General features: G+C 33.1%; 1 protein-coding gene and 1 long non-coding RNA gene across 2 annotated transcripts; one reads left to right on the top strand and one right to left on the bottom strand.

Moving 5' to 3' along the window:
• Window positions 1–526: 526 nt before the first annotated feature.
• On the top strand, window positions 527–13357 carry LOC131804062 (23 kDa integral membrane protein-like). The gene is made up of 5 exons (XM_059126347.1): window positions 527–685; window positions 9050–9241; window positions 10174–10335; window positions 12713–12910; window positions 13083–13357. The coding sequence occupies exons 1-5, from the start codon at window positions 626–628 to the stop codon at window positions 13152–13154; spliced, it is 684 nt and encodes a 227-aa protein (XP_058982330.1). The 5' UTR covers window positions 527–625; the 3' UTR covers window positions 13155–13357.
• LOC131804065 (uncharacterized) lies at window positions 12802–13135 on the bottom strand. Its single transcript, XR_009342885.1, has 2 exons — window positions 13002–13135; window positions 12802–12939 (listed from the first exon to the last, which is right to left on the bottom strand). It is a non-coding gene; the product is annotated as an uncharacterized LOC131804065 (long non-coding RNA).
• Window positions 13358–20888: the final 7531 nt, after the last annotated feature.

Genomic DNA, 20888 nt, shown 5'->3' with positions numbered 1-20888 from the left:
GTATTGTCCTACTATTTTATATTCAATATTGTGGAATAACCCCGAAGTTTTATTCTTGTTTCGCGGGTTTTTCCCAATATAAAAGTTTTGTTAAAATATAAAAAAAAAACAAAACCAACTGTTGCATATTTAAGTCTGTTTGACCATATAAGACTCCAGCACATTTCTCATTTCTATGAAGTTGAGCAACTTTTCTAATTAAGCCATGGGTGGAGGGTAAAAAAATGACAAGGATGAATATTTTGGAGAAAGGGTTGCCATATTCGACTTAGAGAATGAGACTAATATTATTGTTTTGTTATGTACATGTAGAAGTGTGGTGTGTATTTTATTTATATCCCAGAAGTAGATTTTCGCAAATTTACCTTGACTAGAATCAAACCGTCTGAAATCAATAACCGGTTCATGCTCGTCAAAAAGATCATTTGACAGCTACTGCTTCAGTTAACTTTTATATGGCAATGCCGTACATTCGTGTTGCCACATTGTTAAGATTTTCAAATGTTCCGAGTTTGTCAACAGAAATTTGATAAGAATAGAAAATGGTTTACAACGTAGCTTTAGTATTGATCAAGTTTTTACTTAGTTAACACATCGAACGCGAATCAAAACAGAATCGAATAAAATGGATTGCGGTGGAGTGTTTGTGAAATATGTGCTATTTATATTCAATATATTATTTGTGGTGAGAAATAATCGTTTCCAATCGAATACGATAAAACAAATAAACTCATTAATGTTTATTTTCTGTCACATTCACTGTCGTTGGAGTACAGTCATAGTAATATCAAACGAAAAAAACCAATTAAAATCACGCAATTAATATGAAACTCGCCATAAAGTCATGGACACATACGTTCATAATTAGTCAGTTTGTGCGACAGTAAAATAACTGTTGATATAATGGCCGACCTCGAAGAAATCCTTTAGTTATGTGTGCCACGCCAATGTGCTTTAAATTGTACCGGAATACTTGGTATCTAACCACATATCTATCTTAGCCAACTTTTAGTTAATCACCTATGTATACACACTTGTCTATGCTGTTATCTTATCTATTGACAAGAGAATCTCTCGGTTTTATTCCATTGGTGTGTTGGTGAGCAAATAGTGATACAATATTTGTACTCCATCTTATCGGCAAAAGTTCTCCAAGTTCTATAGCTTCTAATATTCTGCTATTTAATTAAAAAAAATAGTAAATAACCAATGCATATAAGTATGTAGGCATATAGAACAAATAATGACGCATATATTTTAGCTGTTATCACGGAACAAAGCCCTTCACAGTAGACGAACTCAATGTCAGTGGCGTGTAACGACATAGCTTTTTGCTTCTTTACTAGGTGACATTTTGAAACTACTTAATTTTGTATTAAATTTGAATGTATTACATTTGTTGAGTGTATTAGTTTTAAATGTATTATTTATTTGCTATACAACATTCCTGCACAAACCCGCGTTTACTTTCCGTACGCTCATTATTTGCATTTTGCATTATTTTACAATAATTAAATCGTTGTTCATTCTGAACATCAATAAGATGGAATTATTATATATTATTATTTAGAAGAGAGGGAATTAAACAAAAACTCGCTACATTTTTAACAATTTTAGATAACATTCGAGTTTAAAATAGTTTAACTAAATTGTAAAGTGTATCGGAAAAGCTATTTCAATTCCTATTAAACATTCTCTTTACATGATTTTGCTTTGCTTTTGTCTGGTTGCATTCCCAGTAGGATTTACTCAGTAACAGTAATTGCAAGAGAGTAACTTTTCTCAGCTGTAAAGATGAGAAAAAGTAAACGTAGGGCAATAGACGATATTATCAATTGAAGACAAAACAGTGACTTTGTTTACATTTACATTAACAAACTATATCGGGAAATATAAAAATATAGAACTTAACATGGTAGAAAAATACAGGTATGCGTCTACCTACCGACACAGCTGCTGGGACAATGAATTGTCAAACCAATTTTGGAATTGAAATTTTTGAATGAAAAATTATCGAAATTTGTAAAGATTGTTAAAATACGCTTATTATAATAACCTCCACTTGACGTCGCATAAGAAAACAGATAAAAATCTACTTATATTTGAAAAAAACATGTAAATTTTTTTGACATATCGATATTCCCAAGTGTTGATCCATCTACTTGTCTGCTTCTACCATGGAACTTAAATAGCAGAAAATTTAATAAATTGTTGTCGAAGTCGAGTGACTTTACTAGCCCTGAGTGGCTTCACTGTCCCGATAATCAACAATGGCGGCCTTTGTCGGAAGGGTTCAACTTTAAAACTTTATAGTCCATACCTTTATTTCTCTATGACCATGGCTGATCATTGGGACAGTAGAGTCTCTTTGGGCTAGTAAACTCTCATATTCATACCCTTGAAACGATGTCGTCTATATCTGGTGATCCGAATTTATTCAAAGACAAACGGTGAGAACCTTCCTTCGCCTCATTGGTGACCCTCTGCGGGGAAAATAATGCATTTACCAATGTATTATCATAAGCAAATAAAATTTTAAGTTTTTTAGTTATTGTTCCAATACAAAATGTAAAGAATGAAAACATTAAAAGGAAACATTTGCGACTTTAGAATGTATGGCAATTCTAATGTCGTACTAAACAGTGATTCTCTCCGTTAGTTAGTAGGTTCCAAATCGGATTTTAACCTCAGACCCTAGGTTTCTTTGGACCAAATCCGTTTCAGAACATTTGGAGTCGATCTAGAGATGTCCGTCCGTCCGTCTATCTGGCTGGTGCGCACGATAACTCTCAAAGGGAGTATCCGATTTGCTCCACACTTGGTACATCGTTATATTATTGTCAAGCATAGATCGAGTTCGGAGATGGATAAAATCGGACCACTCCTTCTGGTATATTCTCAATAAAATCTTCAAAACAAATAGTTTACTGCACAGAAAGAGAGAGGATAATCTAATTTTGCTCCAACTTTGCAAATCCTAATATTTACATCATTGCTAGGCCAAGTTCGAAAATAGAAATAGACAGACTTGGCACATATACTCAATGCTTCTATCAACACAAGATTTGTTATAACTATGGTAAAGATCGGCTCATTCCTTCTGGTACCTTCCCCACAAAAGTTATTCAACGTTTTGAATAACCAAAGCTATTATAAAACCCCTTCGTATTTCACACATCCTATTATTTCTACTAACACAAGATTTCCTGTTAAGATGGGATATATCGGTATACTCCTTCTGGTACCACCCCCCACAAACGGTCATAATTTTGAATATCCATGAAGCTCACAAAACGCAAAATTAACATCCGATTCCATTCAGACAGGGTGCTCGTGCTGATACTTTTTATCTGGTTGAACGAATCCGGATGTAGCAATAAATCTTGATAATGTGGGTTAATCCGGATAAAATGGTGTATCTAAACGCCCTATAAGTCTGGTGAATGAATCTGAATGTAGCAATAAAGGTGCAAGTACATAAAACGCTTGAAGTCATGGCTAGGCATATTAATGTCAAATTATAATGAAAAACGACGGCAGGATTTTAGTGCGGCTCTGATATCCCTTTATGAAATGTCACAAAATATGCATAGACATGATTTCAAGCTTCTTATGTTCTTACACCTTAAGTCAAATAAATCCTCATAAAGAAGGTTAACCCGACAAAAAGCTCTAATGTAAACATACAATTCTGTATTCAAACGCGCAAAATGCCTAACATTTTTAAATAAAAGCTTCTATAAGCTTAGTATTTTAGTTAAACTTTTGTAAAACGTTTTGCAACATTTTTGGTCTGTTTCAGAACTGCAAGAATGTAAACATTTTTACTAGGATTTTTAAACAAACAAACAAAACAAACAAATAAACATTTTTACTAGGATTTAGGATTTTTCATATCAAAATGGAATAATCGGTTATTGCATTATTCCATTTTGATATGAAAAATCCTAAATTAGTAGATTCTTGCAGGTTCTGGAACATAGCATTTGATTGGAGTCTTGTTTTCTGTCTGTTAAAGTAGAATAATTAGAATAAACTATTGAGGAACATTTTTAATCTTTTAGGTGCCCATGGAATGTTTAGACACAAATTTCTCTCTCTCTCTCTCTCTTTTTTTTTTTGTAGAATTCCTATATTTGTAATTGTCTTTTTCTTGCTAATTAAACAAATATTCTGTTCATTCGAACAGGAATACTAATTTTTAATAAAATTGTATTTTTTTTGTAATATGGTGTTAATATAGTTTGATGTCATGATATTTGTTGACTGTTCAATACGACGACGTGTTCACACATTTTATCGATATTGATAAGAATGGAGTGCATATGAATCATACTCATTTCGAAATTATGCTCTTTAGGATTGTCACAAAATATGTTTCATGATTCTTTATTTTTGACGCAAAGTGATTAATGACACACACTTGTACGTAGAATTGATGAAGACGGTGAGAGTACATAAAACGCTTTTATGACTTGCTTAAGCCATTGGCTGACTTCGTCGTAAAAAATGAGCATCATCGCTGAACAAACTGCATGTGATTAACTTTCTCTACAAAACACATATTTTGACACAAAAACATCTATTGTAAGACATAGTTAAATTATAGACCAAACTGCAGATGTTTAACAGTAAAAAACGAAAAGTACGTGAGCTGTTTAAAGCAGGGTTGCCATAAAGGGAATAGGTAAAAGATCAACCTTTACATAAAAATTTCCCTTGTTCTTTTCGTTTGCTTTAAAAGTGATGACAATAAACAATTTTGCATTGAAATCGCTACAGCTGCTAACTTCAACACCCACTCTCATTTACTTGAGCATGCCCGACACGTCAAATCGTCACATCAAAAATCTGGATAGCCAAGTGACCATTCCAGTAGAAAAACAGTACTCTATGTAATAGGTAAGATGGAATATATAAAACGATAATCTGATTTTGCTCCTACTTTGCAAATCCTAATATTCGCTTGCTAGGTCAGGTGCGAAAATGGACAATATCGATTCACCCACAAAGGGTCAAAATTTTGAATAATTACAACTCTTATTAAATGTGATGTAAGAGTCTTCAAATTGCCTTCAAATTTCACACATCCCAAGTTGGAATACATCGGTTCACTCCTTCCGGTACCTCCCCCACAAAAGGTCGAAATTTTCAACAAAAAAAATATTTTCTGTACAGAAAGAGAAGCAATAATCCGATTTTGCTCCACCTTTGCAAATCCTAATATTTACGTTAGTTCAATGTCAGGTGCGAAAATGGACAATATCGGTGCACTCCATTAAGTACCTCCCCCACAAAGGGTCAAAATTTCGAATAATTACTACTCTTATAAAATGTGATGTAAGATTCTAATTGTCTTAAAATTTCATATATCCCAATATTTTTGTAAACCCAGGATCTGGTGTTAAAATGGAATATATCGGTCCACTCCTTCTGTTACCTCCCCCACACATTTTGAATATCCATGAAGCTCATAAAAAGCGAAATAAACATTCAAGATTTTGAAAAACAAAACGCTCAGAGAAAGCGAAATAAATATTCAACACTCTTCAAATTTCACACATACAAACATTTTGCTAATACAATATCAGTTGTGCAGATGATATTTATCTGTGAACCTCTTCACAATTTTCAATATATTTATCTGCCATAACTTGCGAAACAAATCAGCGGTTCTTTACAACTCGCTATATCTAAATATATACTCCTCTTTGCCAGAAACCTGAGATGAAAATGGAATTTATGATTTTCCATAAATTGAATTTAAATGTTCGATTTTCTTATAATATTGCCCATACCAATATTTTTATATGTATTAGATGAAGCATGAAAAACGGTTAACTATATCTGGTACCTCACGCACATGTTAACATTTTCTAAAAATTATCACATATATAAATGATAGGAAGTAACCAATATAGTCCAAACCTGGCACATCGCAATATTTATATCATATTTTTTAGGTCCGATACAAAATGTGCAATATTGGCCCATTCCTTCGGAACCTACTCCACAAGGGGTTAAACATTTGAATAATCATAACAGAAGTCAAAATATATTTAAATAATCGAACATTGTCTAAGGGTATACATCTGTCTGCAAAACCGACTGATTTTTTCTAACTTGTTAATTTAAAAATACATACAATAAAAGAATGATTTCGACATGCCCTGCCTGGCTCTGCCTTATATAAATGTATACATGACACAAGCAAGTTTTTTTTTTAAGTGTTTTGTCGCACTTACTAAATCTTTATTTCAAAGAAAAATCCAAATGATTCATTTCTGATATTGTAAATAAAATGTGGTAAATAAAAATCTAAGTTGATATTAGTATGGAAAATATAAATACTTCACAAACACTAACAAGGCTTTGGGTGACAGTTATTAGCACAATTATTAATACCTAAATTAAAAAAATACATACTTAACATATTTTGTTTGCTTAAGACTCAAATATGTTTGCCAGTACCTCGGGCGTTAAAATTCGACAAACCTTATCTATAAACATACATTAGTGTGCGCGTGCAACGCACATAGAATATATTTTGTCACTGTTAACATCTTAACTCAATGGTGGAATAATTGAATCTAAAATCTTCAGATTTTGAAAAATCAAACCATTCGGCTTACAACTGCCTTTCAGTAACCATAACATTTTACATTTCGTAAAATTCTATAGTGGCTTGGTGAGTACATAAAACGCTTATAAAAACTCATCGACTGGCTTCTTCGTATAGGAAAAAGGAGCTTTAGTTCGATTTTGGCCCTACGCTCCTTTGATCTTTTCCGAAGAAGCCAGCCGATGACTTAAGAAAACCAAAAAAGCGTTTTAAGTATTCTTACCTTTAGTTATGTCCATCTGCCTATTGAAATTATGAAAGAGGTTGTAATAGTTGTGTTCCAGAGCCTGTAAATTAGTATTTTTTTTTTTTCGATATTTTACAAGTTTTGAAATATCGCTCACACAACAAATGTTTTGTGTCGTACAGTCAATGTAGTGTCAGTGAGTGTCATCTATAATCAATTTGAATGAATGCCACTTTTTCAACTTACTTTGTCATCATATTTTTTTGGAAAGTGAATTATAAACGTATTTTACGCTTTGAATGAAAAGTGAGCTTTTGCAAAAAAAATTTTGTAGGTGTGATATAAAGTTATATGTTATTTTATAAATCAGTTTGAATCTGCTTGAACATCATGTATTTCAATGATGTGGTTTTTTCGAAATCCTAAAATCAGTCAAATGCTTATTCTTACAGGGTGAGATAAAAAAACTGCAACAAAGTTAAACGCCATAATTTGTACATTTTTTTTTTAATTTTATTGAATGAAAGCAAAAGTACGAATTATGGCCTTCAAACGGCCAATGAAAACGTCACACGCTGCTCGAATGCTGATCTGCAGTATTTTGGCCCATTCCCGGCGATGCGCTTGCTTGAGGTGGTCGACACTTTGGTATTTTTTAGTGCCAACCTTGCTTTCCAAAATACTCCAGACACAATAGTCCAACGGATTGGTATCCGGAGATTTTGGTGGCGAGGAACCTCATTTTGTAACCATTCTTGGGTGGCGCGTGCTGAGTGCGATGGTACTGAGTCCAGTTGGAATGTACAAGGTCTGCGGCCAATATGTTTGCGTGCCCAAGGCTTTAATACACCCTCCAGAATATTTTCGAGATAATATTCAGTTTTAAATCTAATATCACGGTCGATTAATACGAGCGGAGAGCGACCGTAAGCTATTATGGCGGCCCACACCATCACCATGGCCGGCGCTTGAGTTCTGGTGGCCAACCGAGAGAAAAACAAATTCGGCAGTTCACCATTTTCGGCCAAGCGAAGCAACTCTTTTGAGTCTATTTTCATTCATTCAGCATTTAAATGCTGGAGTGCTCTAACGATAGCCACTTGTGGGTTTCCGGCCAAATACGAAGAAATACCATGAAAAATCGAACCATTCCATAATCAAGTCTTACGTAACTTATGAGGCTAATATTTTAGTTTTTTATCCCTCTTTGACTTTAATACCCTCTAAATGGAGCGAACATGACATAATATTTGGTCGGAAATGATTTTTTCCAGATGTACGCTTATATTTAAGGTAGAACTACAAAATTTAAATTCAAGGACATTAAATAAAAATTATAATAGTATGATTGCATGAGATTACTTTGGTCATGTTTTGGGACCAAGGCCTATAAGCTTACATGCAAAGTTTGCTGTCAAAAGATAGAATTGTGATTTGAAATTCAAAAACAACTAAGAATATTGTCAAATTGTTGTAAAGGTAGTCTTCTTGTGCGTCCTTATATTGGTCTCGTTTAGCACCCGCTATTCTGTCATAAAATATAATAATTTCAAATACACTTGTAACAAAAATGGGGAATAATTGCTGCAATGTTACTCTTCCTCCTTAGACACATTTTTTGCAGTATAGCTCCAATATTCCAATTAGGTTTTGTAAATTTTCCCCATTTCCAAAAATTTTTGAAAATTGAAGAAAATAATCAAGCAAATAGTTGGATTTCTCCTACTACCTTTTGGTTGTGGCCATGACATTTATAATATTAATGTGTTTGTAGCATGATAGGAAAATACATGTAGTCGCATCGACAAAAATGTTAGGACAATGACCTGTTAAACCGATCTTGAAATTGAAAAATGTTGAATGAAAAATTATTGAAATTCGTAAACATTGTTGAAAATGCATACAGGTATGTTTTCCATTTCCGTAACTAGACAAATTTACTAATTTTAGATTAGTCATGTATAGAAGTTGTTGGAACCGTCCATGGTCCTATGGGCTAGGTAACTGTATTAATTGAAGATAAATACAAGACAAAAAAAAGTAAATAGAAATATTGTATGTACATCCTTTGACATTTTTCCATTTCTTTTAATGTTTTTGTTGTTTATACCTTTAGCAAATTATATGATATGCAATTAAACCATAAAACAAGTTCCATTGTAATATTTCATAACTAAAAAACTCTAGGTTAAATTTAATCGACATCTATTTTTAAAAAAATTATTTTTTTTCCTTTTCAGATATGTGGCATTCTATTAATCATATTCGGATCGATTATGATCTCAAGCATCGGTGACATAAAGGATGTTGTTAGCGCTTATGAAACCCACACCGTTCCAATCGCCATCATAGTATTGGGTTGCATCATTTTTGTAATTTCCTTCTTGGGATGCTGCGGCGCCATTCGTGAAAACTCATGTTGCACCATGACGGTAAGTAGAATTAATAACATATTCGACGTACAAAGGTCCACTGTGCAACGTTTTTTTGGATTGTTAAAACCATGGTACAATAGAAAGATAAGATAGAGCTACCAGCTGATTACAATTTTTTTTCTAAGTGTGTCCTACTTCTGCCAATTTTGTGTGTGTATTTATTGTACCATGGTTAAAGCCAAACAAATTTGGTTTGACATTTTTTCCAAAATAATAAATTATTTGCAACCTAAATTATTTGAAATATCCAGGGAACGAAAACAAACGAAACGATTAATGTACATGTCTCGCGAAGACACAAACTTTTAAAATTCTTTCAATCGTTTTGTAGTTCAAACATAACAAAACCACAAACATTTCAATGCCAGAAGTACACAAAAAATACGATTGCCTTAATGTGCATCGGCTGTGAGTTGCCAAGCTGTATCGTTTCCGAACGAATCGCCGGTAAACGTTTGCTGTGTGAAATGATGACTGGTACATTAAGAGTTGTTATTCTTATTTTTGTTTTTTGTGCATTTTTACATTGTACGATGTTCAAAAAATTATAAAAAGAATTGAATTTATCTTAATATTACTTTGTACATTAATTGCGATAAGTTAATATACAAGGAAACGTTTGCAATGAATATGGTACTGTTTCGTTTCCAATGTTGCGTATTCCAACAGAGTACATTTCAATTTTGTTTCCACTCATCTACACAAACAGTACAAAACAATTAACAATTCCCGTTATTTTAATATCAGTTTTTTTTTTTCGCTTTGTACTTCGAGAAAATACAAAACAAAACGTTTGCAAACGTTTGATATAGTTTATTTTCGTATGCTGGTAATATCAATGTTTGCAAATACAACTCTGATTTAAAACTTGCACAATGCTATCTGTTCTGATAATGCAATCCAACAAATAATGTGATTTCTTCTTGCAGTATTCCGTCATTATGTTTGCCCTGTTCTTGTGTCAATTGGCTTTGATTATTTTCATTTGGGTACAACGCGATAAGATATTGAGCAGCATGGATAGTGCCATTAAGACTGTTTGGGATCAACGAAAAACCGACAGAAGTGTCATGGATGGCATTGAATTGAGCGTAAGTATTTTTATTACATCGTGTGTAATTTTTTTTAGCTAAATTAAATCAACCATCTCTGCTATTTTTATTAAAATATGAAATGTCTCTTATAGTACATTTACAGTTTACTGAGTTTATTAAACCCATTGGATTTAAATTACCAATTACATTGCATATACGTCAAAACAAGGAGGTTACGCCAGAAATAAGTTCTATTGTAAACATACTATTAATGTAGAATGGGTGATTGCTCACTTTTAGTTTAATAGCGAGAATACAAAGAAAGATTTTTTCTGGCACCGGATGGCTTTTGCATGAAGGACAAAGGAATTAGGGTGACCTAGTTCAAAGTATGGGGTGAAATTGAACTAAGTCAACCTAAACTAATTCGTTCTCTTACGAAAAAGCCAGCCGGTTACTCATGAGAAAAAAAAACATTGTTCCATGTATTAGTACCTTAATTTTCCCTAAGTTAATGTTTTTTTTTTTTCGTTTTTAAAGCTCAGAATGTTTGCAACTAAATTGCATTTACTAATCTAATCTTAACGATTTTTAACGGATTTTTTAATTATTCAATGCAGCAACACCTAACAAACAAGTTCTGGTAAAACTGCTATCAGACGATAATGGTTTTACGTGTAGTGTCAAATTTTCCATATGAAGAAGTTGCACACTTCGTTTGATGCATGGACGACATTTCGTTTGTGAAATACATGAGTAAAGTACATATGTACTTTTTCGATCACAGCGGGCCTATTTTCATCAAAATCAAAAGTGTTGTTTATACGTTGGGTGAAAGTATATAATATTTTGCGGTAAAAATGCATCCATAAAGTATAATAATTTTTTGGCAAAAAATAATAATTATAATTTTTTACTCACGTATTTATTAACTGAAATGTAATCACACGATATGCCCATATTCTTAATATGAAACATTTGGGACAACTTACGTAAAAACAAGTAAGGCTGGAAATACATAAAGCGCATATTTGGCTGGCTTAAGTCATCGGCTGGCTTCTTCGTAAATGAACAAAGGAGTTTTAGGTTGACCTAGTTCGATTTTGGCCCTAGGCTCCTTTGTTCATTTCCGAAGAAGCCAGCCGATGACTTAAGCCAGCCAAATAAGCGCTTTATGTATTCCCAGCTTAAGGATGGCTCAAAAGTCGGGCGGGGCCACTATGCATATTTAGTAGTGCTCTCGTAAAAGAAAGTTTTATATTGGGCATTTCGGAGCTCTATGAGATATCTGGTACAAAATATGATTATGGTAGAGTACATATTCCGAAAGTTGAAGATTTAAACACCAAATCGGATGAAGCATATATATGTGAGCAAATTTGAAATTCTTACTTCTATGCTAAATTCGGTGCCATTTGGTGCACAATAAACCTGAAATCGGATAATGATATGGGAGCTATATCCAAATCTGAACCGATCTTTATTGAAAATTGAAACAGCTATTTCTTGGCTGTATCTGATATCGTGTACCAAATATTATCCTTCTATCGTTTATTTTGCGAATTTGAGGAACTTAGACAATACATCGGATGAAACAAAATATGTTACAAACAAATGCGCAAAGACATAATACCCTTACCACTATGTGGTGTAGGGTATAAACATTCCGTCTGATAGAGTTGCCTTAATGGCCATATAGCGTCCTCTGCCAACATCGTAATATGTTGAATTTGTTATGCCACCTGCCTTTTGACTTTAACGATAATACTAGTTGCGTCTGATTATAATTCCTGCAGGAAATTGTCCAGGAACATCTTTCTGGGAGAGTAAAAGTGAAAATGCATAAAACGCTTTTTTGACTGGCTTAAAACTTCGGTTAGTTTCTTAGTAGAGGAACAAAGTTGGTTGGCATAGTTCGATATTGGCCCTACGCCCCTTTGTTCTTTTCCGAAGAAGCCAGCCGATGACTTAAACAAGGATACTATGTGTTCTCACCTTAAGGTAGTTTTATTCTCTCTTGCAAGGAAACTGTAAAAAGTAAACAGACGGAATCCCTGAAAAATTAGTAAGCAATCATCTGATTTGTTAAAACAATACTATTTGTGCGTCATAAACTGAAATATATTATACAGAACTTAAAAACGATTTCAAAAATAAAGATGTTTTACATTTGCTTGTCCAAATATAAATCACCGGAAGGAGAAGAAGACGAGTTTTAATTTTGTTCAGTAAGAATTTGTACACTCTCAGTGGACGGACTGCCAAAATTGTTATCTCAAATCCAAAATTCACTTAAAAAGATATAATATATGATAAAATATGAAGATAATGCCACCGCTCTCTCCCACTCTCTTTCTATTTTATTAATAATTATATTTGCAATATTTTTTATAAAAATTGTTAAATTAATATATAACATCTTTCTTTTGAACAGCTTAAATGTTGCGGTTATACCTCACCTACTGATTATACATTGGAAGGCGTTCCCAAGTCTTGCTGCGGTCCCTCTGCAACTAGCTGCTCTTTGGTGGAGGCCCTTCCACGTCCCGGTTGTAAAACAGCATTCGACAGAATGTGGTCCAAGAACATTGATATCATTCGTTATGCTGGCTTGGGTGTTGCCGGTATTGAGGTGTGTACACATATGCTCTGTTCCAGAACCTGCAATAATCTACTAGTCTTGCAATTTTTTTTTTCGATATCATAAAGCAGTGAAAACTTACATTCTTGCAGTTCTGGAGCAGACAAATATATTTATTGTATTCTGTTTAATTTTTATTTGTTTTTTTTTTTTTTTTTTGCAGTTGATTGCTTTCATCTTCGCTTGCTGTCTGGCCAATCAAGTACGAAATGCCCGTCGGAGGGAATACTACTGAAAAATAAAGAAATAAATTAATCGTGAACATTCAGCAATTAATACAAATATTTAAATATATATTATGTGTATGAAATGTTTCCTATATATGTTATAACTATTTCTGTTTATTAATTTAACATCGAACAATAACAACACAAATCCGACTAATATTATTACCAAAAAAAAAATACAAATGAATTAATAAAATATGTTTTTTTTTAATTTTTACTAAATTTAATTTATATACCTGTATACTTTAGGTGTGTAGGATAACTTTCTCTACAAAAAATAACTCAGTAGCTTGCACTAAAAGTTAACAATTCAGTTTAAAATATTTTAGAATAGTTGAGATGAGTTTATTCTGTCAAATTTGTCCACAATGGATAACCATATTTCGTTTTCTCTCCTTTAGGCATACGATCTTCTGATTTGTAGTTAAACACACTGTTACGAAATGGTTCTCCTTGTGGTCGTTGTTTTATCAATGACACGTCAAATGATGACATGCGACGCTTATTTACAAGGATGAGACAACTTCGCTCATGTGAAAGATATCAGAGAATAAATGTTACGTGTGATAGTGTTTAAATTTGCTTCTAGTGTATCACAATTTCCAAGATCTACTATATTGTGGCGCCTAATTAAATCTATTGGTGTGCTGGTAGCAAATTTAAAGGACTGCAAGATGTAAAAGTTTTTATATGGCAAAAACATAGAAGTATAAAGATGGGGCAAGACAGAGGCAAAATATTGTTACCAGGTGTAAATACCTCTGTTGTTACGATATCAAAACAACAAAATCACCAATGTTTTTTTAAAAGCAAATGCAATTTTCGATTAACTGAAAACGTCAGTGGAATGCAGTTTTTTAGTCCAAATTTTTGGTTTACAGAAAATGTTATTCTTAAAATTGCTCTTTAAATATGATTTTTATGCTGACATGTCACTGTTGTGAGCAGCGCCCCTATATACATAAAATTTTAAGTCGATTTAACGATGTCCGTCTATCTGTCTGTTGAAATCACGATACAGCCCACATTATTTGACGTAGAGCGCCAAAATTTAGCAGTGTAATTTGTATTGTGTCTAGGATGGTTGGTATTGATAATAAATGGTTTGTATTGATAATGAGATATATCGGTCCACGTTTTGGTATAGTCCCCATACAACGGTACCTCCCGAAATTCGGTATTTTGATGATTTATGCCACATTTTTCACGGATTTGTCTGAAAATTGGTATTTGTAGGTCATAACGGGTCCTAGTTCGTGTGGCGAGACATTGCATGTATGGGTCCACGCTTTGATATAGCCCCCATATAAAGGTACCTTCCGATATTCGGTATTTTGAGGATTTTTGACACATTTTTTCACGGATTGCTTTGAAAATTGGTAGTTGTAGATCATAATGAGTCACAGTTCGGGTGGCGAATCATTGGCATTTTAATGGTTTTTGCCACATTTCTACGCGGATTTCTTTTGGCGAAACACTGTATGTATAGGTCCACGTTTTTGTATAGCTCCAAATAGCCGTATTTCCCGATATTCGGTATTTTGATGATTTTTCCCATGAATATGTCTAAAAATTGGTATATTTGGGTCATAATGGGCTCTAATGTTTCCCTTACCCTAAAGTGGAAGGTATTAAAATTTTGGTCCGGCCGAACTTAATGTTTTTCACTTGTTCACATTAACTATTTTTCCATTACGCATTTTGTCCAGTCTTTGCATATGGCTACGAATGCCCTCAGCCATATGGCTGGAGAGTTTGTATATCATTTGATACGGCCAAAACGTGACTAATCGAAATAACGGTGTAAGACGCTAGGTCTCTTTACACCAAATAAGTTTCAGGATATTTGGAGTCGATTTAGTGATGTCTGTCTGGCTGGTGCGTACGATAACTCTCGATGGGAGATTTAGTCCAAACTGGTACCAAAGACCTAAAATTGTAAAGACTGGACAAAATCCATTATTGAAAAATAGTTAATGCGAAAAATAGTTAGAGGCGCTGCTCACAACAGACATGTTAGCATAAAAATATAATTACAGAGCAGTTTTTCGAATAACATTTTCTGTAAACCAAACATTTAGACTAAAAATTGCATTCCATTGACGTTTTCAATTAATTGAAAATTGCATTGGCTGTTAAAATAACTTAACATAGGTGATTATGTTGTTATGATATCGTAACAACGGAGAAATTTACACCTGGTGATAATATTTTGGCTCTGTCTTGCACTACCTTTATACTTCTATGTCTTTGTTGGTACATCGTAATATAATTATATCAAACTTAGATCGAGTTCGGTACCTCCCGCACAAGAGATGAACATTTTCCAAGAAAATATTATACTGCACAGAAAGAGAAAGTATAATCCGATTTTTCTCCAACTTTACAAATCGTAATATTTGCATCAGTGCTAGGTCAGGTGCAAAAATGGACAATATAGGTCCACTCCAACAAGTACCTCTCCCACAAAGGGTCAATATTTTCAACAATTATATGTGATATTTTATCAACCCAAATATTTTATCAACCAATATTTTTATCAACCCAAAGTCTGGTGGGATATATCAGTTCACTCCTCCTGGTACCTCCCCAACAAAGGGTCAAAGTTTTGGATAACAAAAACGAATAAAATCGAAACATCTCATTATTTTTACTCAATATCTGGTGTGAATATCGAATATATTGGCGCACCTATCTGGTACCTTACCCACAAAGGGTCAAAATTTTGAAAATCCAGTAAGCTCATAAAACACGAAATTAATATCCGATTCCATTCAGACATGGTACATCCTAATATTTCCATCAAAACAAGCTCTATTGTAAGCAGAAACCTGATATGAATGTGGATTTTCTTGTAATTTTGCCCATACCAATAGTTTTATCTATATTAGATGAAGTATGAAAATTGAATACTTCGGTCGACTATACCTGTATATACTTTATACTAGTGGCTTAGAAATGACAGCAGTCAGTAGTTGGTTGAAGTTTTTTCATATATATATAGTGGAAAAATTCTTATGTAAATGCTAAGTATACGTATACTCTGTGATAACCTATTATATTTTAATTAACTGATAATATATGAGGTAGTTTGTTTACATTATTTATTTGGCAATGTAACAGTTAACGACGCACACTTGATGTACAAAAAAAAAAACATTTTTAAATAAATTCATGGTAGAATCAAGGAGGTTAAGTCGTGCAAACATATATTTACAATATTTTCAAAAATTATTCATTTGACAACATCTCATTGTCAAAATTTGTATTTATAAATCCATTGCACATACACGAATCAGAGATGGGAACCTGTTTTTATATAGAGAAATGTAAAAAGGTAAATTAGCGAAAATGCACAGATGGGCATGCTTTTTTAAATGACTTTACCTTCTTAATTTTACCATGAATAAATTATCAAAATCATCTGAAGGTAGTCCTTTTCCGATCAAAACATTAACATTTTGCTATTGTTCGTTTTTGTATGTGTTCAACATAAAAATACAATTGCAAATACAAATACATTCATTCAACTTTTCTAGCGGGAAAACGTGAATATTTTTGTACAATATGTCAGTTATTGGGTATGATCATGTTAGAATTAAAAAGCTAAAGACTTGCAATCATATGTTTTTTTTTTTTCAAAATTATTCATTTGACAACATCTCATTGTCAAATATATATTTATAAATCCATTTAATGGCAAAATACAAGCCTTTTTTCTTTTTTATTTCAGGTTTACACTTAACAAATGTGAAAGCGATGTCTGATTCTTTTGTTGCAATAAGAACATAGTATACATATATATGATTTTCTCATATTTTTGGCAAAATATAAAAACATTTGGCACTGTATTAAAATGTCTTCTTTATTAAGGCCAGATTGGGGAACATCTAAAAGTATGCTAAATAAAGTCTGCTTACATGTGACCATGGTACAATGAAGAGAAGGAAGGCTAACTTTGAAAAACTTGCAAGTATAGAGGTCTACCTTTTTGGCTTGTTATGTCAGAATTAGTATCAAAACAATAAAAAATCAAACAACTTTCTTTGAATAAATAATTAAAACCCGCGAAAACTGAATGAAAGATCAACATTGCTTTTCAAAATCATGTTTTATATATCTCTAAAGGTTTATTTCGATACTGTCGATGCATACGTTGAAACAAACATTTTTTTGTTATTGAAAAGAAAACATATGCATAAACAAACATAGTTGACATATTAAGCCATGCATGTGACTAACAGTACGTTTATATATATGAGGGTTAACCCACTGGATTTGGATTTAAATTGTCATATCCATTACTTTTACTTCAAATAAATCCTCTCAAAGTAGGTTAACTCTACAAAAAGTTCTAACGTAAACATGACATAACATCTGTAGTGGAATTCGACGAAACCAAAGTAGTCGCTAAGACCTACCGATAGATACCAATGTTGTCAACTTTAACTTCTTTTGTATATCATACTTTTGGGTTTTAAATATACCTATTTTGGTCGATAACTCAAAAAATGGGTTAGAGAATCCACTACTGATCTGTTCCAGAACTTCAAGAATGTAAAAGTTTTAAGAACGATAAATGATTTTCCATTTATGATATCGAAAAAAAATGCAAATCTAGTAGATTCTTGCAGGTTCGGTTTTTTCGTATAGTAGCCATGTCATATACAAACATTTATACAGTTTTTGAAGGTGTATGTGTTGTTTTGAACCGTACCGTACAAATAAATGCTCATCTTCGCCACCATAATAAATTGTTTTATACGACCGTATTACTCATAATCCATATCCTCATATCATTAAATTTTTTACAAGCGTACAATAGCATTTTTGTGAGAATTTTCCAGAAAAAAAGTTATTTGTGATGGAATTCAAGCGTGATAGTGTGATTTCTTTATATTTGGCAGCAAAACCACAAATGGTTGTCGTTAGAGCACTCCATCATTTAAATGTGAACAATTTTTTTGTGTCTCGTATCATCGCTCGTTACCGTAATACTGGTAGCATAGCACAACGTCAAGGAAGTGGACGGAAGAAAACAGCAACATCAGCAGAAATGGTTCGAAAAGAAGCGACACGATCGAATTTGTTTTTCTTCGATGAGAAAACTTTCGTTGTCCAACAGTTTGAAAACAAACAAAATGATATTGTTTACTTATGTGCATCTTCGGTTGGCCACCAGAACTCAAGCGTCGGCCAAAGTGATGGTGTGGGCCGCCATAACAGAGGATGGTCGCTCTCCGCTAGTATTAATCGACCGTGGCATCAGAATAAATGCCGAATGTTATCGCGAAAATATTCTGGAGGGTGTATTAAAGCCTTGGGCCGCAGACCTTGGAAATTCCAACAGGACTCAGCACCATCGCACTCAGCACGCGCCACCCAAGAATGGTTATAAAATGAGGTTCATCGCTTAATTTCCAGCTCACAATGGCCACCAAAATCTCCGGATACTAATCCGTTGAACTATTTTTTTGGAAAGCAAGGTTGGCACTAAAAATACCAAAGTGTCGATCACCTAAAGCAAGCGCTTCGTCGGGAATGGGCCAAAATACCGCAGAGCAACATTGGGGTAGCGTGTGACGGTTTCATTGAAGGCCATAATTCGTGCCAAAGGTGACCAATTCGAACAAATGTAAACTTTTTCTAAAATTTGATGCTATTTTCGATATTTTTTGCTTTCATTTAATAATATTTACAAAAAAAAAAAAATGTATGAATTATGGCGATAGACTTTGTTGCATTTTTTTTATCCCAACCTTTACATACATTAACCTTTTGCGGTGAAAAACGTCGAAGATGTAGTTTGGATACTAGGATCAAGTCTTCCCGACAATTTCATACGTAATTGTGAAATCTCTAATTTACTTTTTTTACGAAGAAGCCAGCCGATCACTTAAACCAATAAAAAGCTGTTTAAAGCAGCTTGGCAGAGATATTTTCACCTGGTGACAATATATTGACTCTGTATTGTCCTATCTTTATACTTCTATGTCTTTGTTCAAGTCAAAAACCTAAAATGGTAAAGACTACACAAAATGAATTCTCTGAGCCAAAGACATTGAAGTATGAATATAGGACTAGTGAAGACATAAAACTGTAAAGATTGGACAAAATGCATATTGCCGTTTAATGTCTCGATCAGTCAACAGATGTCCGACGACAAGCAAAGAATGCATTTGAAATATTACAGAAACATGTTATACCAAAAACGGCAATTTTTTGAAAATTTCCAAATTCGTTCCAAATGGTGGAGGGTATTTAGAGTTCGGCCCGGCCGAACTTACTGCTTTTTAACTTGTTTTATTTCTTTATGTATTTATTTATTTTGGAGCACAGAAGGAAGTCCAGGGAATTGCAAACTAAAAAAGAAGAAGAGATCGCAGAATAAGAAAAATTATCAAAACATTCATAATTAAAAAAAACTATAAACATTGAATTTAAATAACGATAAAATAATATTGATAGACATCCAAATTATTTTTATATAGATATATTTTAAATTTAATTAAATAGTATAAGTATGTTTTGTGATGTTCTTTCTTAATGTTTCAATATAAGGATGTTTAACGCCAGGACCCTTTAAACTTTATCTAATACTATACCTATACTATTATGAGGTGTTACAAAGTTGACGGTTGAGGACCAGACCCCGAGACCGCTAGCAGCCGGATGGTCACTTTTAACGCCGCCAATCAGGATTACGTAACAGATTCTTGCAGGTTCTGGAACAGAGCAATTGTCACCAGGTTTAAATGCCTCTGTTTTTATGATATGGTAACAACATCATAAACAATGTTCGGTAATTTAAACCGCTAAAACAATATTCAAATAATTGGAAGGTCTATGGGATAGTATTTTGAAACCAAATTATTGGATTATTTTGTAAATTACCTGAATTTTTTGTAAATTGCCTTGTCAAATTTTACTGGATAGAAAAATGGTTTCCATTTCTGATTTGTGCATATACAATCAAAGACCTAAAATGGTAAAGACTAGACAAAATGCATTCGAAGACCTTAAATGGTAAAGACTAGACAAAATGCATTCTGAGCAAATGGTTTGTGGCTGTACTACTTTAAATAACAGCATATGACAAAGGCATGTTAATATAAAAAAACTCAATTATAGGAAAGAATGACAAGTAAAAGTTTGGATAATCCAAAATATTGGTTTCAATTTTTTTTCCATATACCTTCCCAAATGATTGCATACTTCCTTAGCGGTTTAAATTGCTTAACATATTACGATATCATAACAACAGAGGTATTTTTCACAGGGTTGCCATATTTTACTCTGTCTTGTCCTATCTTTATACTTCTATGTCTTTAATACAATAGATTTATGAATATACCTTTTCACAATGAGAAGTTTTCAAATAAATAATTTTGAAAAAAAAGTTGTAAAAATATGATAGCATGACTTTACCTTCTTGACTCTACCGTGGGCAAACGTTAAGAGTAAATAATTCAAAAATATAATTTTTGCAATTTTTTCGATGTCATAAGGGGAAAACCGGCTGTCTTAGTAAAAAGCATGGTAAAATTAAGAAAGTAAAGTCATTTCAAATAAGCATAGCCATCTCTGCGTTTTCTGTAATTAAACTTGTCAGGTTCCCATCTCTGATTTGTGTATGCATAACGGATTTACAAGTATAAATGTTGACAATGAGATGTTGTCAAATGAATAATTTTGAAAAAATTGTGAACATATGATTGCATGACTTTACCTTCTATTATACC

This window comes from Musca domestica, unplaced genomic scaffold, assembly GCF_030504385.1.
Source record: "Musca domestica strain aabys unplaced genomic scaffold, Musca_domestica.polishedcontigs.V.1.1 10, whole genome shotgun sequence".
Classification (NCBI taxonomy): domain Eukaryota; kingdom Metazoa; phylum Arthropoda; class Insecta; order Diptera; family Muscidae; genus Musca; species Musca domestica.
This window is presented reverse-complemented; position numbering and strand designations above follow the sequence as displayed.

Excerpts from the sequence above, each read along its gene's own strand:
- LOC131804062 (XM_059126347.1), top strand. The coding sequence starts at position 626 with ATGGATTGCGGTGGAGTGTTTGTGAAATATGTGCTATTTATATTCAAT. Across the intron at positions 10,336-12,712 it reads TGGATGGCATTGAATTGAGC|CTTAAATGTTGCGGTTATAC; the intron begins GTAAGTATTTTT and ends TCTTTTGAACAG. Across the intron at positions 12,911-13,082 it reads TGGGTGTTGCCGGTATTGAG|TTGATTGCTTTCATCTTCGC; the intron begins GTGTGTACACAT and ends TTTTTTTTGCAG.